This window comes from Cyrtonyx montezumae, unplaced genomic scaffold, assembly GCF_038088225.1.
Source record: "Cyrtonyx montezumae isolate F1298 unplaced genomic scaffold, pur_monq_1.0 scaffold_19, whole genome shotgun sequence".
In the NCBI taxonomy this organism is placed as follows: Eukaryota; Metazoa; Chordata; class Aves; order Galliformes; family Odontophoridae; genus Cyrtonyx; species Cyrtonyx montezumae.
In genome coordinates this window covers 586,207-604,992 of record NW_027071925.1, presented here as the reverse complement: position 1 = coordinate 604,992, position 18,786 = coordinate 586,207, and the positions used below count along the sequence as shown (strand labels likewise).

Sequence of the window (18,786 nt, the reverse complement as noted above, 5' to 3'; positions counted from 1 at the left end):
CTTTGAGATGTACTCTTCTGCAAATTCCAATCTGCAGCAGGTACAACACTCCCAGGCAATGGAAAAGTCTTTTCTCTGTCCCAGGAGAGCTCATTCAATTTTGGCTGATATTAAGCGTTCAATAGCACAATTTTCCTTCTTTTACTTTCATCCGCTTGGAAAATGTCAGCAGGCCAGAGTTAACTGCTTGACCACGGATGAGGAGCCCAAAGCAGCCCCACATGGCACTGCAATGTGCTGCAGGGATGCACAGAGGGGATGAGGGCTTCACTGTGCACCCCTGGGTATCCACTGCCACGTCAAGGGATGTAGGACTAGGCTGAGCCAGGACAGGGTGAAGAGGCAGGAGCTGGCTTTGCGTTCAAAACCTGGGACAAGGCAAATGAAAAGACTCTATCTTTTTAATCTTAATTTTCCTTGTTAAAAACTGAGCTGTGATTTCTGTATCAGGAGAAGCCCTAGGGGTGCAGCAGCCCAGTGGGCTCGCCTTGGTTTTCCCTCTGGCCCATCAGGTCGGTGGCTCCTGTAGCAGATGGATGAAGAGCTGTGCCCACCCCGGCCAGACGCTGCCGAGGACACTGGCATTTATTGTCATTTGATCTCTCTGTGGATAAGCACGAAACACTGAAAGGTGATGAAAACTGTTCTGACATCAGACACGGGCTATAGCACTGAACAGGAACTAGGACCATTTGGACTCTGAGGTCATCAGCCATGGTGATGGGCTAAAACCTGCACCACTGGGGTACAGAGTAAGTCTGTGTGCACACAAGTGTCACCTCACACCCCACATTCATGGAAAGGAACCCTCTCTGGACCTTCTCCACTGAGGTACAAACCTGCAGGATGCCATGCTCAAGCCAAATCAGAATCCTATTGCTCCAGGCTCCAACGTGCTGCAAACCACAGGTCCTCCAATGTGGGGGGAGCTCACAAATACAAAAAGCTCACCTTTGACTAATGCATTACTCCTAACGAATAGCCCAGCCAGCTGTAGTTAATTGCCTGTTTTAGGCAGAGATGACTGGAAAACCTCATGCCTGTCAGATTTTTTTCTACCCCCCTAAAGCACCAAATTACTCACTCTCCTCTTGTAGCATTTTTCAGCCAACTCTTTCCTGTGATGATTTTCAAAGGATGAAGAATGAGCACCCTGGTGACATTTCTAGTATCTATAAATATCTCCCCACTACCCTGCCTGCCCAACTGGTGAATTATGCAGGGAGATATATATAATAAAACATTCAGATCCATTTTGTTGTCAACATCCCATTCTTCAGCTGGTACGAGAACAGCCCGGGCTGTTGCTCTGCAAAGAGCAAGCAGTGCCTGGAGAACCAGCCAAGGAGTTTATCCTTCCCTGCAGGGGCAGGAACATCTCAGAAAGCAAAACTGAGCAGAGAGAGGCTCTGCTGTTCTGAAAAGGAAGAGGGTTTTTTAGATGAGAGGAAGCAAGAAGTTTAGAACAGAATGGCAGGAAACCCCACAAACACTGAGTAGCCTGTGATGAAAGGAGCAGTCAAGAAATATCAAAGCACCAACCCAGCAACGCCTCCCGGAACATGATGCACATACTGTACATTCTGCTCCTGTTTTTATGTGCATAAAGTCAGGAGTGCTATGTTTATGCAACTACATCGCCTGCATGGTCAAGTGTATGGAGAACGTAATGCTCTCAACTTGCAAAGCTGGGGGAAGTAACCAGTTTGTATCTCTGCATCTAATCATCAGGTTTTAACTTAAAGTGAAAGGAATGAATTTAACAGCATAGCTTACCCCAGCTAGCATACCTCTTCTAGCCAGACATTTCCAGTATCTGGAGCAGTCTGCAGACTGGCTATCTCACAGGTTAAGAATACCTCTTAAACAGGAAGCTTCAGCCAATTCTCTCCCTTGCATTACAGTCTTTTGCTAAGCCCAACTTGCTGCCTGGCAATTAAACTCAGTTCTTGCCAGAAAGGGTCCTCCCCTTACCTTTACCATTCTCCAGGACTGCAAAGAGGAAGACATCCACTGCACTGGAAAGCATAAATCACTGTGGAACTGCTGCAAAGCCTGCAGACCTCGCCCTCCTACACTGCACTGGATGTCCCCACCAGTGTGAGGTGAAGTCACCTAAAAGCCTCTCCTAATATAAATGTGACATCAGTTGGATAGGAGGCTGTGAGAAACTCAACGCTGCCTGCAGAACTGCTGCAGGCCCCACACATCCATCCCTTAGCTGCACCTGTAACCAAAGGAAGGTCTTCAAAAAAGACAAGATGCAAGTGCATCTTGTTGAATCATCAGCACACTCGTGCTTCCCCAAGCCACAGTGCATGGGGCTCAGCAGGGGATGTCAGCACCGCTGCTCCCCAGCTTTTGGCTTTCTGATTGTCAGGGGGTTGCACTCACTCACCTCCCGAGGATGCTCCAGCTGAGGAGCAGGGCTGTTTAAACCTGTGGGTCAGGGCTCCCTCTGGAGACCTTTCACTGAAGAACTCCCAGATGCTGCTGGTGGGCTCCTGCTCATGGAGACGAAGCGATGGGTTCAGCCCAGGCATTGGAGGAGCTTTTCACAGGATTCCTGGAATGCTGCTCAGGGTGGGCTTGGTGCTATACAGCAGCTCAGATTGAGCTCGGGAGGATACAGCACGTAATCCACAGATGCTGTCTGAGTACACGAAGCTCTTACCCATCTTCCTCTCAAGATCTGCTTCACCACTCCCAGCACTTCACAAGCACTGCTTCTGCATCCCAGGCCAAAAGGACATCCCTGCATGACTCATGGGCCCTTCATGTGCTGGTGGAGCCCAGCTCTCCTTATTTAAGAAGTGCAGGAGCTATACACCTAGGCATGAACCACTCACTCAGTTTTGCCACAGTTGGCAGAGCCAGGTCTGACCCCTCTCTGCCAACACGTGCAGGATGAGGTGTGAGGGACAAGTCCCCCACAGACTGTCAGTATCAGGGCAACTCAGAAGCCTAGAGGTCTCTAGAGGCTGAGGACTCCTAACCCATTAACCCCACAGCTGCCTGCAAACTGGAGGTCTCAGTGCCACCACGTAGGAACAGAGTTGGCCAGTGATGGTCAGCCAATACCTGAGCCTGCCAGGGCCAGCTGTGCTGGGCCTCAGGATGCTCACTGACTTTGGGGACTGGTCTGGTCACAGCCCCCTGGAGTCTGTCCATAAAACTGCAATCTGGCACTATGTTCGAGAGGGAAAGTTTGAATGATTAAATTCACAATGCTGGCTTCCAGGCAATACTAGGCCAGGCACAATGATTTTCATTAGAAAATTTCCACTGTCGTGAAAAATTCTTCTTAAACTCCAGGCTGTATTTTTACTGTTCAATACATTAATCACATTAGATGTTAGTATTATTTTCGACAGTTATAACATTTGCAGGAATATTAGCAAGAAACATCCACCACACTTGCTGGGTTCAACGTTATACAGAAAGCAAAGAAACGTTCACGCTCAGGAAAGAACAAAGTCCAAAGACTTTCACACATCACTGAACTATCTATGGATGTCAGCCTCAGAACACTGCTCCCAAAACTGTCTGAGGACACCGTTAGAGATGTTAATTGAGGCTCTCTGCTGGTAAGCCTAGATCTGGAGCAGCAGTGCCACACCAGCAAGCACCCACTTGGATGGGTTTTCTTGAGTTTTAAGGTTAAAAGTCCACACATAAGTTGGTCCTCTCTGGCGTGTTTTGTATACTGGACATGGGTACATACTACGGGTATCTTGCTTGTCAGCAGGAATGGCTTTGATGAAAATGACAGGCATGGCTGGGGTTAGTTCCTTGAGCCTGGCGTCTGTGATTATCCCAGTCTGCAAAGGAAAGAAGAGGTCTTAGATTGCCAAAATCTTCACCTCCCGTAGTCTGATATGTGTGATCAATGATAATGGTTACATGAGCAAGTCTTAATAGAGATCTCCCCTGAGATCAGGGGGTAAACGAGCCTACCTGAGGGAAGCATGGCCTGGATCAAGCACCTACCCTGATTCAACAGAAACTGCCCTCAAGTTTGCTTATTCCAAGGGGACCAGTACGAACTGATACCTGCTCTCCCAGGCGTCCAAACCCACAAACACCTCAGCAGAAATTTTGGGGGGAACAGTGTTTTCGTACCTATGTTGATGTGCAGCCTAGACACCCTGTCTGCATCCAGCACCATCTTTCTCATGCAGCTCCTAGTCAAGGTTTTGTCAGAGCAGAATCACCTCATGGGGAGTGAGGCTGCCTGGAGGGGGCTATGGGAGAGCTGGGGTGGGACTCTGTCGGGGAGCACAGTGATTGCACAAGGGGTGGTGGTTTCAAACTAAAATAGGGGAGATTTAGGTTGGATGTGAGGAGCAAACTCCCAGAGGGAGGTGAGGCCCTGGCACTGCTGCCCTGAGAACTGTGGGTGCCCCATCCCTGGAGGTCCCCAATGGACCCTGGGCAGCCTGAGTTAGTGGGGGCAATCAGCCCACCACAGCCATGCACTGGTTCTGTGATTCTGTGAGCATTGCTGGTGCCTGGACCAGCTGCAGACACCTGAGCAGGGCTCTGACTGGAGAGCAGTGCTCACTATAGACACCAACTGAGTGTCTCAGCACACCACCAAGCTTTGAGCATGACCTGGGATATGTCTCTGCACTGTTTACCAAACAGAGGAAATGATTTACAGGGCCCCAGAGGCACTGTGGGGCTTGTCTCCTTCTCACAGGTGCTCACACCTCCATAGGAGATTCTGATGGACTGTTTCTGAGGGAATATGATCTTAAACAAGCCTGCATTATCCTCTCCAAAGCAATGCTCTTGCTCAGCAGGCTGCCCAAGTCAGGAGAAAGATGGTTTGCTGTGAGGGCACGAAATTAGCTGGTTCCGCTAACTCAGGTATCTCTGGCAACTTATGTTTCTCTTTCTGACAATAAAATGCACTCCACATCAGTCAACTTCCAGGAAAGTCTGCAAAATTGCTTAATGGAGGCTAGAGAGAGCAAATCAAAACTAATACAGAAAAGGAAATAAAACTCAGTGCTAAAGAAACTGCCTCTCTCTGCAGCTTAGCTTCACATATCATTATTATTTCAAATGCTCTCAGATCAGAGTTGTGGGGCGAGATTCAACCTCTCCAACAGTTTGCTTAGTTCTGCAAATGAGTGAAGAAAAATAATCCTTCTTGCAATACACCTCAGTATAATTGTACTAAAACCATCTGTTCTACTAAGCTAGTGACAAATCCAGCTCTGATTTAGGATTTTGTAATTTCCAGTGTCCTGAACAAACATTAAATAATTCTTATGATACCTTGTGAAGGAGCTGTTTTTCAGGCATTACTACATGCTCTCAAAACCCACATCTTTCATTTCCGAGGTTGGATTTTGATCAGAACTTTTATCTTACTGATGGTAATTCAGATCAAATTTTCAAGATATATTCTACCGGTTCCTTGGTTAACAAGATCTGATACCTGCTGGAGGTATCTCTACGGAACATATCACCATGTTCTGTCTCGGCTGATTTGCATTTGCATTTTTTATCGCTCTCATGATCAGAAATTAATTCCATTCTGAAAGCAATTTTCTCTAACTACTGCCAGAGTACACCCGGCAAAAAGCCACCGTTCCATGCTCAGGGAACTCCGGGTCTCAGATCCTAAAGAAATCTTCACTTCTTTTTCACCTGGCTCCTCAAAAGGCAATCTGAATGACATAATACCTTGTCACACAGCAATGGGTCAAAGGACAAGGAAGAGCTGTCCCAGGACAGGGATGATGACAGATGGACCCAAGAACACACACAGTGGGCCAGGGGCCAACATCCCACTCAACTCCACTTTGAGATGTTCTTAGCACAGGTGCATCCACACCGCTGCTTACTTAAGGTCTTTACGCCACCAGACCCTTCTGCATGGCTTGGCTGCCTTTCAGAGTCGGCTCTGTCTGCAGGAAAGTGGCTTTCTATTGCCAAATGCGACAGCAGTGTAGCCAGAACATCACTCCAAGTGGTCCAGAGACTGGTTTGTGGCTTCTGCTGGAGATGAGGCGTGAGAAGAAGAGCTGTCCATGGGTGTGTGCAAGGGAGAAGACCTAAAGATGCTCTGTTCAGGAAAACCAAGCGAGAGATGATTCTTTATTCCTGATTAGTTTCAGAACTGAGGCACAGAGTGTATTCAGTGCCTCTGCAGAAGGTCGAGGCAAGCTGTGATGGGCAGAAATTGCAGCACCGGGCTGCACATTGACACTGTTCTCATCTATATCAGCTTTTGGGAAGCATCTCAGGTGAAAAATAAGCAGTGTGCAACTGTTCCCAAAGATGATGAGCTCCTGCAGTCACCAAATAAATGCACGCTATGACAGTTCCTTGCCACAAATATTGTCCCTTCTAAGCCTCACTGCTGGTTGAAAACTGGTCCATGGTTTGCACGGCAGTGGTTTTAGAAAGTCCATGGAACCCAAGGGGGCACTCAACCCCATTGTCAATGTCACTGATAAAGACATTAAAGAGTATCAGTCCCAGCACTGACCCCTGGGGGACACTACTCGTCACCAATCTCCATTGACCACCACTGTCTGGCCTCAACCCTGCACCTAAATCTTCATCCACTGAACAGTCCACGCATCAAATTCTTATCTTTCTAATCTGGAGAGAAGGATGTTGTGAGGTACCATCTCAAAGGCCTTACTGAAGTCCACCTAGATGACACCAGCAGCTCTCCCTTTGTCCACTGATGCAGTGGCACCATCATAAAAGAGCAGTAGCTTGGTCAAATAGGACATTCCTCCTCACCCAGTGAGGCCCAGGCAAGCCCAAAGGTTGGACGCTCATGGTCTAGGCAGTGTGGTATGACAGAGGCACAGCACCCTCAGGGCATACACCCAGCAGCAAACCCTCCATCACGGGGAGCAATACTGCCAGGAATCCCAGGGCTTGAGACAAACTGTCTCAGTGTCACCCATCTAACTATCTCTCACTGAGCCCCACTGACTTTAATGGTGCTTCAGCAACAGATCATGAGGACTCAAAATAACCTGCTTGGTTTCATTTCATTTAATAGCTGCCTGCCGTTTAGTAATGAATGTTTTATAAATTTAAGACACCCAAGGGCAAACATAAATGTTTAAATAAATAGAAAAATGTGAGTAGGAGAACATAGAGGGAATTTTCCCCCTTTTGGAGACAAAATCTAACTGTGAAATATTATTTTAAAAGCCAATGAGTTCCCCAGAAGAGTTCCTCTAAACATGACCTGCCATTCTTACTAAAGGATTAATTTGGAAGGAGCATGCAACCCAAAATAACTGTGCAGCAGTTTTAACAATTCTGCATCCATTAATGTATACTGGTGCTTACTGGATTACAGGTAAAATGAATAGTTCCACTGGTTGGAAATGATATTTCAGTGTTTGCAGCAACATATGAACATATTATTTTCTTCACTGAAATAAATTGAAGCATGATACCCAGAGATTATGAATGGTTCTATAAATGTAATTGCTCAGTATCTTTCAATCTCAAGGAAAATGTAACTAGAAAAATACAATTACTAGAGTCTTGATGGTCTCTGAAGAGAAACAGTCCTGCTGAAAGCAGTCACCCATACAAGTTATTGGAGGGGACAGAGAAGCCAAGTGCTCCCCAAAATGCTGCCTTTGCACCACCATAACTTCTTCACTCGTTTTCTAATAATGGTGGTAATGATGGTAACAGGAAACAGAAATCATTGGAATTTGTTTTTAATGGAGCATTTGACATGCAAGACTGGGATGTCCTAAAACTTCTGCTATTCTGCTGTGTGCAGATGATTTGTATCACCTTAAAATGTTAGTTCTTGAGGGTAACTGAAATCCAGAGCTCCTATAGCAGGGGTCTGTGACCTCCAAGAGTTGCAAGGGTTTTTGTATGGCAGCCACACCAAAGGCTTAGGAAACCAAAGGCTTAGGAAAGCAACTACAGGCTCAGGGCTTGGGCAATGGACCAGGCTGGCCTTCATGCTGCCCCAGTAACTTCTGTTGTCAGCAGAGCCAAAACCAATATGGGAGAAGACCTGACCCTGATACTCATCTTCATGGTAGCCTTCTGACAGAGTCTTTGACCATGTTCTTCACTGCCAGTGCCTTTCCAGACCCAAACATAGAGGTTGGGTCCCAGAGAGAAATCATTCTTTGTTTGGCTCTTCCCAGGGATTTGTGATAAAATGCCACCAGGATGTGAGTTCTTATCATTGTCTAATTTCCTATCCTTTGTGAAAATCTATTGCACAGAGAAAGCTGAAACATAAATCGGGAGTATTTGCATTGCAGGGCCAGGATGGGATGCAGCATAGAATAGTCTGTCTAGTCAGCATCCTACCACTGAGCCCCACAGCAGATAACAAGAGGATCTTTAAGATTAAGGCTCTAAAGAGCTGCCTCTAAAAGCAAAGCCTGCTCCTGCATGAGGGCAAACTTGACACAGATAAGTTAAGTTCTGGGTGACCCACTTTGATCAGCTCTCACTCTCTCACAGATCACTGGCAGCAGGAGTGGTGCACTAACTGCCCAGAGGAAGAACTGCATGAATCACTGTCATTTAATTCTCATGTGTAGCACAAATTGGGATTTGTGGTACTAACAGGCTGGGCAACGCAGAGGACCAAGCCCAGTGGGGATCTGTCAGCCTAATGGCTCTCCTAATGGCAAACTGAACTCCTAACAGCTGACAACTGTCAGAAGGGATGACAGGCACAGCTGTGCTCCACTGGGATGCTGCAGCACAAGGCGTGCTCTAAGAGGAGCACTGACAGCGACGCAGGCACAAAGCAGCAAGTGAGCGTCTCTCTCTCGGTGTGCCCTCTCCAGGCTCTCACCCTGGCTGCCCTTGGGCTGGACATGCTGCAGCTGAAAGGCACTGGGCCATATCCAGAGAAGAGAAGAAGTGCAAGAGGCATCACTGATGCCTGCTTGTCCAGGACCTGCGTCCCCCACACCACACTCTGAGCCTGGTGCAGGTTGGCTTTACCCGATACCCTCAGGGGATGGCTGAAGGATGCAATTCAATTTTGGTCACAAGCCCTATCTATGCAGGTGACATCCTGCAGCACTCAGCAGCAGAAGGAGGGTGGTCTGGAGTTGGCACATACAACCCATTTGTATGTGCTGTGGAGATACGAAGATGCAGGAAATCACGATCCTCTCCCAGCTAAGCAGGGGTCAGAGCAGTGACACTAGAAGTGTAATGTAACTTTTGAAGGCAGCACAACCATGATATGATGCATGGACAACTCAGTCCTGAGACAACCCCCCGTTTTCTGCCTTTAGTAACACCATGAGATGGCCACCTTCATCTCCCTTCATCACCATCAAACAATGACCCATCTGACCATCCTGGACCTGCATCCCAGTTCTTTCCCAGTCCTACAAAGGCAGCACAGACATCTACTTTAGACAAGTGCCTGCCTAGGCTGCAGTACAATACCAAATAATGAGGGCACAACGTCCAAGCCAACTACTGACATGAAAGTCTTGAGCTCACCTGTGCATCCCAGCGTGCCCCCTCCATGAACAAACCACAGATGTAAGCCCCTTCCCGAGGAGGACTGGCAAAATCTTCCCGGTTCTTCTTTGTCACATCACACTGCAAGGTCATCTTGTCCAAAGGCCACTCATTCTTTCTGGCTGTGGACTGCATGATGGCTGTCAGGAATGACTGAGGATTGAAGAATCCAGCAAGCCACACTGCAGAAGGCAATGAAAAGTCTCCTGTCCAAGTCTCCAGCTCCTTGATGCGAGTGAGGAGGTCAGCAAACCACATTCCCAGGCTGGCTGTGGAAGGATAAGCTTTCCTCACCCAGGACTCAGGCACCATATCCAGGAACAGGGCATTCAGTAAGCTCTCCATGTCACTTGTCATGGTCAGCTCTCCCTGAGAAAGAGAGGGCACAGTCAGCAGTAGCAACATTTAATCTGAACAAAACTTGCTTGGAAGCAGAGGCTGAGCAAGTGTGGAAGAGCATGGCACCCCAGTGTTCACATACTGCAAATGTGTTCATGAGTTTTGGGTTTTCACGAATACCATCTACTACAGCTTCATATTTCCTCATCTCCCCTGCAGTAAAAATGCTACTTGAAGAAAAAGCTGTGTAAGGGTGAGAGTGAGCAGGGCTGTCATTCAGCTGCCCCAGTGCTGGTTCTGCTTTCTCTCACTGACTGAAGATCTTTATAGGACACAGTGACAGAGATGCAGAGCTGTCCCCACCAATGCTATCAGAGCAGGTCTCTGGTAATCTACTCAGAAAACTGTCCAAATATTTGTTATACCAAGTCCTGTCCCCCTCCTCAACTCCACTTCCCCTCACTCCCCTCCTCCTTTATTACTTTGCAGCAAGTCTTTCTTTTTGAATTCACATCTTGCCTTCAAATGTAATCACAGCTTCTTTCACAGCAGGGGAACACACAACAAATTAAGATATGATTCAGCCAAGTGGGAGACAGAAGAGTCTTGGCTTTTCCTCTACCAGCAGATCACTATTTTTAAAGCTTTTAGAAACACGTATCAGGTTGGCCCAGACAGGAGGAAAAGTGCATCACTGCACAGTCATAAAAAGGGCTCTGCATAACAACATCCCTCTTGAATTTCTGGTACTCTGCAGCAGGGTCCCAGTGTCTGAACTTTTGATAGTTGATCATTAAGAAAACTCCTGCTGAGTCCAGCTGAAATTACCTTCAATCCAAGCAAGAGCTGCCTGGATGGCAGCACTGCAACTGACAAGAGCTGCAGCAGTCTGTGGGGCAATGGACAGGGCTCAGCAACTGCTGGGGATGGCCTACAGCTGCTGGGCCTTAGGGATGATGTGCCACAGGGCAAAGTCCCCTGTAGCACCTGCAGCAGCTGGGGGAGAGCTGGGGCCGAGCACAGGCTGGCAGATGGCCTCTATGACTGCAGCACTGTCTGCATGCTAACATTGTTGGAGGACCTGTGCCACCAATAAAGAGCTGCAGGAGGTGATCAGCAGACCGTTTAGCATCGGAGATGTTAAGAAAGAGCAGCTGGATCTTCTGTGAGGGCCTTTAGCTACAACAGGAGCCTCAGCTCCCTGATGAGTCAAAGGAGGGGCAGAGGCTGTGCCTACCAGGTGGGAAATGGAGACTGTGACAACCAATGAAGCTTGTGACTTCCAGCAGTGGGAGGAAAACTCCTGCTCCCCCTAAGCTGCAAAATAGGTTCAGTGCATGGCAAGGAGATGGCAGCTCTGCCCACCAAAGCACCCATGATGGCAGCACAGGAGGGAGCAGCAAGTGACAGCAATAGCTGATCCTCTGCTGCTCAGGATAGAGGTCCCCTTCTGCCAACCTGTCTTGCAGCCTGGGAACGTTTGCAGCAAGCAGGGAGCTTGGATTCAGGACATGCCCAGAAATATCTGATGGTGGGAAGTAACGAAGATGGAGACAGACACTTTTCAGTGCCCAGTGATGGGACAAGAGGGTGTGGGGACAACTTGAAATACTGGAAATTCTGCTGAAATAAAGTACAAACTTTTTTTTTAACTGTGAGGGTGGTCAAACACTGGCACAGGTTGTGAGGTCCCCATCCAAACCCAACTGGGCATGGTCTTGGGCAACCTGCTCCCACTGAGCCCACTTTGAGCAGAGGAGGATTGGATCTGCAAAGGCAGGCACAACTTGTGATGTCCTTCACAATTTAAATCTTCGCATAATCCATGCTGAGATAGAGAGCACAACACACCATAGCAGTTTGGAGACACACTTAACGCTGCGTCCATTATTAAATACTTACTTTTGTCCCCTGAACATTTTGCTAAAATTCATCTGACTTACAATTTCTCTTTCCCTCAGGCTGAGTGTTTTTGGAAAGATTAACTGAAATCAGTTGTGCCACTGCTGAAAACGAGGGCGAGGGAATTGGGTCAGTCTGTTCACGTTAACAAATTCCAACTGTTCTTTCACAGGACTTCAGTGCCTCCAGCCACAAGGGCAGCAGAGGTGCCCTTTGCTGCGGCCACGAAAATCCATGAGGCTTTAGCAAAAGTTGAAATCCTTTTAGAGCAACCCCTGACACGTGTTTAGCAAAGCCTGTCAGGGTCCAGCAGTTAAAAAATCTTTACAATTGCTGCACTGACCATGCTGTTTCCCCACAGAGTTCTGATCTGCAGGATGTACCGACAGGCTGCAGCAGGACAAGATCACAGCGTGGGGCCCAGGCAGGCAGCAGGAGCAGGAAGGAACAAGTTAAAAGTGAGGTTTCCCAGTGGATTTGTGGCAGACAGAAAATTAAAGACTATTTGTTTTAAGCTAGAAGCAGCAAGTGAGGTCACATGAATGGCTTGGTGGAAGCAGGACAATTTGCAATTAGTCCTGATCCAAGAGGAAGAGCTGCAGCTCGAGGAGCAGCCCACGTTCCCATACTCCATTCCTGTTCAGTGGTTTCACATTTGTGGGGAACCTCCAAACTGCAGGATACCTGGTAAGAGGTTTTTAAAGCCCTGAGTAATTCTGAACAACAAGGGTCAAACACAAGCAATACATAGGTGTTTGCTGCATGGTGGTAAAGAAACAGAAAGGCAGTGTGAGCCCCAGGCATTTCCTTGGAGATACCTGAGGTTGTTCAATTTAGAACACATTTTAAGAAGATTTAGTGATCTGTAATTAAAACCCGTGCAACAGAAAAGTGTGACCATGTCCAAGCAGAGGGCCCCTCACCAGATGCTCAACAGCTGGGGACAGCTCTCCCTGTTACTCAGCTCGTACACCAACACTGAAGTCCCATTTCAGTTCCTTCTCCATCCCCGCCCCAGGGGTCATCACATCCCATCTCAGGAGAACTCACACCACAGTGGGATCGTGTTCCCCATTCTGTAGGCAGCTCTGGTTAATGTCACGGTGATACCATGCCCAAAACAATGGCCAACAGGTCACATCAGGACACTGAGAACCACAGGACCTCAGAGCAGGGACAGGCAGAGGCATTATCTGCACTTGGAAAGGTTTTAAAGCGGGTAGAAATACTGCAAAATGCACACACACACTCAGACTGATTTGAAAACATAACCCTCATGATCATATATCCTGTCTAATTTTACTTTCAGGAAACAAATGAATTAGCAAATGTAATTCTCAGGAAAGCTTGAGAAAAGCAATTTTTAAAGCCTGTGCACTCGAGCATACTTGCAGGAATCTCCTGTGAGGGTTCAGAGCATCTAGAGCTGCTGTGCCATACAGTTGCCCAAACACAATTAGGCATACATTTGCATTTCAGATGCCGAATACTGAAGTGCATCCGGAGTGATTCAAGTTACTTTTTCTTCCCCCAAACGCTGTGAGTAATTTTCATTAAAGACACCCTTGAAGGAAATCCTAATCAGCCTGCAGACATTCCCTCAAGATGAGCAGACTATTGTCACAAATTGTGTTTGCAGTTAAGGTTATTTTCACTTGATGCAGCAAAATGCCAGCTAGCCTTAAGGAATTTGGTCTTACTGTATCATTTTACAATATTTACTACCTTCATTTTGGAGGCTTATCCTTCACTGAAGCTGTAAAATAGAAAACCTGCTCACAAAAATGACGCTGGGTAGAACACTGGTGCACAAGGGTTTCAGCCCAGCCACTGGTCTCACCGAAGCCACCAAGAACAAAGGACTCTGAAACATAACATGCCAGTTATTTTTGATGGCCACCAGTCTACTGCCATTTCTCTTCCTCTTAATGGGATGTCTACTATTTTTGGACCAAACAATCGCTTTCCCTTATACAGACACAATGAATAATTCAAAAATTCAAATTAGCTGTGACATTTCCAAATCACCTCCTCTTAGCAGATAGTCAGCTAAAGACAATAGGATTGCAAAAAATACTACGCTAAAAACAATAGCATTGCTTCCTCTGTTCCATTTATTCTGTTCTGATATCCGTGGCTCCTGTTGTGTAAACTCTCCTCCTCTGAGCGCTGTCAGTCAGGACCTCAGTGCAGGAGATTAATGTACATCCTGCAGAAGCCACTCTCAGAGGGAAAAATGAAAGCAGGACTCCTCTTCCAAACTGAGTGTGGAAGTCAGGCTGGGACAGTGTATGGGAACTGCTGAATCACGGCCTGAACCACTGATTGGTCACCTGAGGTGAGCACCAAGTCAGCCATGGGGGCACAGGTGAAGGTGATATACCTGTGTGGGTGGAAGGGGTGGAGCCTAGTTCCTCCTCTCTCAAACCCCATTTAAGGGCTGACCACCACCAGGGAAGGATCTCTTCTTGGAGATCCCTCCCATGTGGAGTCCTCTGCGAGCCTTGTCATCTTAAAGGTGAGCCATCTTCTCTTTTGTATTACCTGTATAACTGTTTATATAGAACTACTTAAAATATACCATCTTCTATACTATTCCCTGGTGGAGTATCGTCATTAGGAGTTATTTACTCTACAGACAGCACGACAGCCCTGGCTGTTACATGACACCCATGGCATGGGATTTGGGCCATGCACGATGTCCAGCTCAGCCCTGCAGGGACCCATACAGCCTCTGCATAGAGGCACAGAAGGATCACCCAGCAATGGTATCTCAGGTCATTCAGTATCCCCAGCATACCCAAGATTAAGAAATGGTAACACAGATCTGTACACCGTCTCTGTATTTTTGGTCTCTGAATCCCACCTTCAGTACTGATGCTGCAGGGACCAACACGTGCAGTCCTTAGCAGTGCCTTTTCTACAGATGCAGTCCCACTTCCCTGCCATGATTCACAGTAGAGCTTTGGGGAGAAACTGGCCCCCTGTATTACTGCCTGATTTCCATGGTATACATTGCCCAGGGTTTATCTAGGCCCCTGCTTCTCCTCACTCCCCTACCAATATTAAACAGCTTAACCTTATCCATACTAAATCTAATCACTACACATTGTCTGAGTCACAGCTAGAACATGTTTGGTGCTGGAGGAGTGAAACATTAAATCACTTCTTTCCACCTGTCTCAAGAAACAGGATTTTCAATTCCATTGCCTCATGCTAGAAAATAAAGGAAATATACTTATAGTAATTGACCACATAAACACTGCATACGGGGCCACAACCAAGTGTACATGATATGTCTCCTCTTGCACCAAGCCAGCAAGCATCAGCAGTGAACACAATGCAGAAGTGCTGCACTAGCACTGGCCCAGGCTGCTGGGTTCACAGCATGGCAGGGATTTAGCTCAGTCTCATCCCTGAGGTGAAGCCACCTGAAATCCCAAATCCAGCCCTAGCACCTCTGTGCACACTGCAGATACAGCATTTGGAGATCCCTCCTCAAAGGTGCCCTCAGCAGAGGGCTGGCACTACCATGCGGACTCAGGGCAGGTCCTCCATCCTCCCCTGTCAGTCCTTTCTATGGGGTCAGGACAAAGTATTTGCAGTCCCTTCAAGCGTGATGACCCCCATGCACTGCAAAGTGTTTCTGTGAGCTGAGATTTTGGCAGAAGAGGATGACAACCTGACTTTCAGGAAATCATGGAACTGCCCAGTGACTGCTGTCCTTAATTGCTGCTCCATACCATGAAGAGCTCTGAAGCCACCGGCCCTGTGCCATGACCTCCAGCCACAATTCCCTTTCTAAGGGACATGCAGCACGTTGCCACTACAAAGAATCATTAGGGATGACAAAGTGAAGGAGAAAAGCAGCTCCAGACGGCTGGGGAAGGTCCTCATGCACTGGCACTGCAGTGCATTGAGGACATCACAAGTTGTGCCTGCCTTTGCAGATCCAATCCTCCTCTGCTCAAAGTGGGCTCAGTGGGAGCAGGTTGCCCAAGGAACTGCTCTACGCCACATTATACTCTAATGGGAAGGCAGCAGCCTGGGATATCTCATGCCAACGTGTGCCCAGGAGGGAATTCAGCAGATGACTTTCCCATTGCACGCAGCCTCAAAGCACAGCCCTCTTGTGCATCCCACTGAACCCAGAAGCTTGCATATTACCTGGCATGTCTTGTCAGCCCCAGAACCCTTCACCATTCCCTGTAAGCAAAGGCCAAAACCACCCCCTAGAGAGCCACAGAGATGACCTTCCTAGATCAGTCCAGTTTCTTATCAGGGTGAGGAAGGTACTGTGCAAGGTGCAATCATGGACAGCATCTCCATAGGGTCAGCCATCCCTGACCCTCCCCCTCTCCCATTTACAATTGACTTGCACCCAGCAAGGGGATTTTTATCCCTTTTGCAAAGCTCTTGGTTTTTTTAAAGCCTTTTTGCCTCATGGTTGTGGATACTCATGTGTCCTTACACAAGGCCAATCTCTCCTTTGATTTCAGCTTTTGCTGAAAGGCGTTTGCCTTTAATGAGACCTCGTTACAAGTTCCCCCATTAACTGGACATTTTGTGAAAAGGTGTGATTTTTTTGGCTAAGTTTTAAATAGGCTGTTTCTCTGTTTCTGAGAGAATTATTGTTGCTGTGCTACAATACCAGGCAGACAGAAGTGCCTGAAGACATTGTTATTACGTGTATCTTTAACCCCAGCCAATGTTTGTGCTCACGGCTTGGGGACAATGTGCCATTTGAAATCCATCCGTGAATCCTCTCCCATGGAGTCAAGTGGGTTTTGCAGCTGGCAGTGCTGAATACAGAGTGTGACCCCTTCTACTCCACGAGCTCCTACCTTCAGCCCCAGGTCAAGCTCCTTGAGAGAGCGCTTTATTTCACTGGTGAGGATGTTCATGCGTTCACATTCCTGGAAAGCAACCACGACATACGGTGTCCTCTCCTCCACCTTCGCCATCAGTTCTGCCATGTTAAACTCATCCGTCAGCTTCTCTAGCATCTCATCCAGAAGAGCTTTCACCTGCGTGCCAAAGGGAGTGGAGAGGGATGTTAGTGAATGACCTGCGGGGCTTCTCCAACTGACAGCTGTCTGAACATGGGATGAAAACTCCATCTGCCAGTTGCTGTCTCCAAAAACAATCACTGTCAGCTACGCTGGGCACTGCACCTTTCAAAGACCTTGCCCCATCCTACTAAAATTCAAATGCTTACAAAAGTTAATGTCAGATGAGATGCTTTCAAAACGATGGCGTAAAAAAATCAGGGTGACACATAACATTCTTCTCTCTCCTTAAGTCTCAAGTCTGCACTCTTACTTCTTCTAAGGTCAGACTTGATGCAGAAAGACTGATGGGGCTGTAATCTCAGCTGAGCCTCAGGATAACTGAGCTCATGAGGTGCTTTTCTGTGGTATATTGATAGAGAGAGGTGATTATATCAAACTGAATTTTAAGCTGCGTTCTGAACTAATAGAGCTGTGGAAGAAAAGTGCAATGAAAGAAAGTTGTTTTCTGGTCAACAGCTCAGCTTGGTTTAGAAATGGTGCCCTATATTACTAAACAGATAAAACTACACTAAAGGATGCTTCTAGAATCTAAACAGAAAAATCCTTTCCAGTTCACAACGAGCCAGGAAGTCCCTAATTTTCATGGGATCGCTGTCTACCTATGATGTCTTTTACATTTTTACATTTACATTGCTCAGGTTCACCTTGGCGTGGCCACTTTGGTGTGGAAGTCTCTCACACTCTGAGTTCCCTTGATGAGCTGCTGGAACGTGAGCAGGACTTCTGAGTGTGTTACACAGTCATATTTCCAAAATCTGATGTACAAATGCTGGCCAGCATGTGTCAATGACAGCTTCCAGCCACTGGCAGAGGCAGCCCCTGGGTAACTTCACTGCCATGCCCTCTGACATCCATATTCCAGACTCTGCTCCCAATTGCTGCTCTCCTAAACCCTCCACTCACACACATCAGAGCTATGAAGAAGTGACGAAGCGTGGGCTGTTATTGCAGCCAACGAGGTGGCTGAAGCTGAAGCTAAAGCTCAGCTGGAAAAGCTCTTGAGCTGCACCTGAGGTGCAGTATTGAAACACCCTATAATTTGAAATTCCCCTGCAAATCTCTTTGGCTCTGATTTTACTCACAACAATAATGGCTCATTTTCTCTAATGTGGCCTCAGAAACCTGTGGGAGTAACTGGACTTGTCAAAGCCTCAGGAAAAAAGACAGCTTCCCAGCAGCTCCCTGCAAGATCTCTATAACCACCTCAGTCAAACAAGGGGCTAGAAATCCCCAAATGAGAGAACTCCCTCCTCACTCTCTAGCAAGGACTGAGTGAAAGGGGCACGGCCGGTGCCATTATAAGTCAGGTAATGAGAGAGATCACTCCCAGAAGAACACGAGTGGTGGGAGCACCCCCGAGGCAGGAGGCCGTGCAGCAGGGCCATGCTCAGCTTGCCTCCAGGCAGCTTCCTTCAGAGATTACAAAGCCCACGAGGGCTCCCTGGCTGTCTGCAGGAATCCACAGCAAAGCCAAGCCCTGTGATACCACCGGATCACTCACTGATAGTTCTGCTCTGGCCACAGAACTGAATGGTAGTTAACTGGCAAAAAGGTGGGGAGGGAAGGAGAGGTACATCCATTTGCTCTTCTTTGAGCATCTTCTTTGGCTTTGCAAACTCTGAATTATTTCTCTCACCTCAAATTCCAGCATGAACTGAAAACTGACCATGCCTGCCCATCTGAGTGTCCCTCAGGCAAGGACAGTAAGTGCCCCAGCAACACAGCAAGCAGAAGGAAATCAGAGTGTGTGAAATCAGAGCCTTCACTTACACTTTCTATTAGCCATTCTTTCATTTGCAGAGCTTGAAACAGGAGCCTTAATCTGCAGAAATAAAAAACTGAGCAAGTGTTTGCTGGTTTCAGATGCTTCTACGAATGCTAGGGACAGATTTTAATGAGCTGTGAGTTTCAAGAGGAAGAGCTGGGATCAGTCTTGAGACACGGGCACAGCGGATGGGTT

General features: G+C 47.5%; 1 protein-coding gene across 1 annotated transcript in view; it reads right to left on the bottom strand.

Annotated features, from left to right (window-relative positions):
- Positions 1-3,315: 3,315 nt before the first annotated feature.
- The window catches only part of DNAH9 (dynein axonemal heavy chain 9), a 180,951-nt gene continuing 165,480 nt past the window's right edge, over positions 3,316-18,786 (bottom strand). Inside the window, exons 67-69 of the mRNA XM_065735131.1 lie at positions 16,599-16,781; positions 9,493-9,882; positions 3,316-3,821 (exon numbers count right to left, since the gene is read on the bottom strand). Coding sequence (XP_065591203.1) covers positions 3,594-3,821; positions 9,493-9,882; positions 16,599-16,781 — 801 coding nt within the window. The 3' untranslated portion in view covers positions 3,316-3,593. The remainder of the gene's footprint in view (positions 3,822-9,492; positions 9,883-16,598; positions 16,782-18,786) is intronic.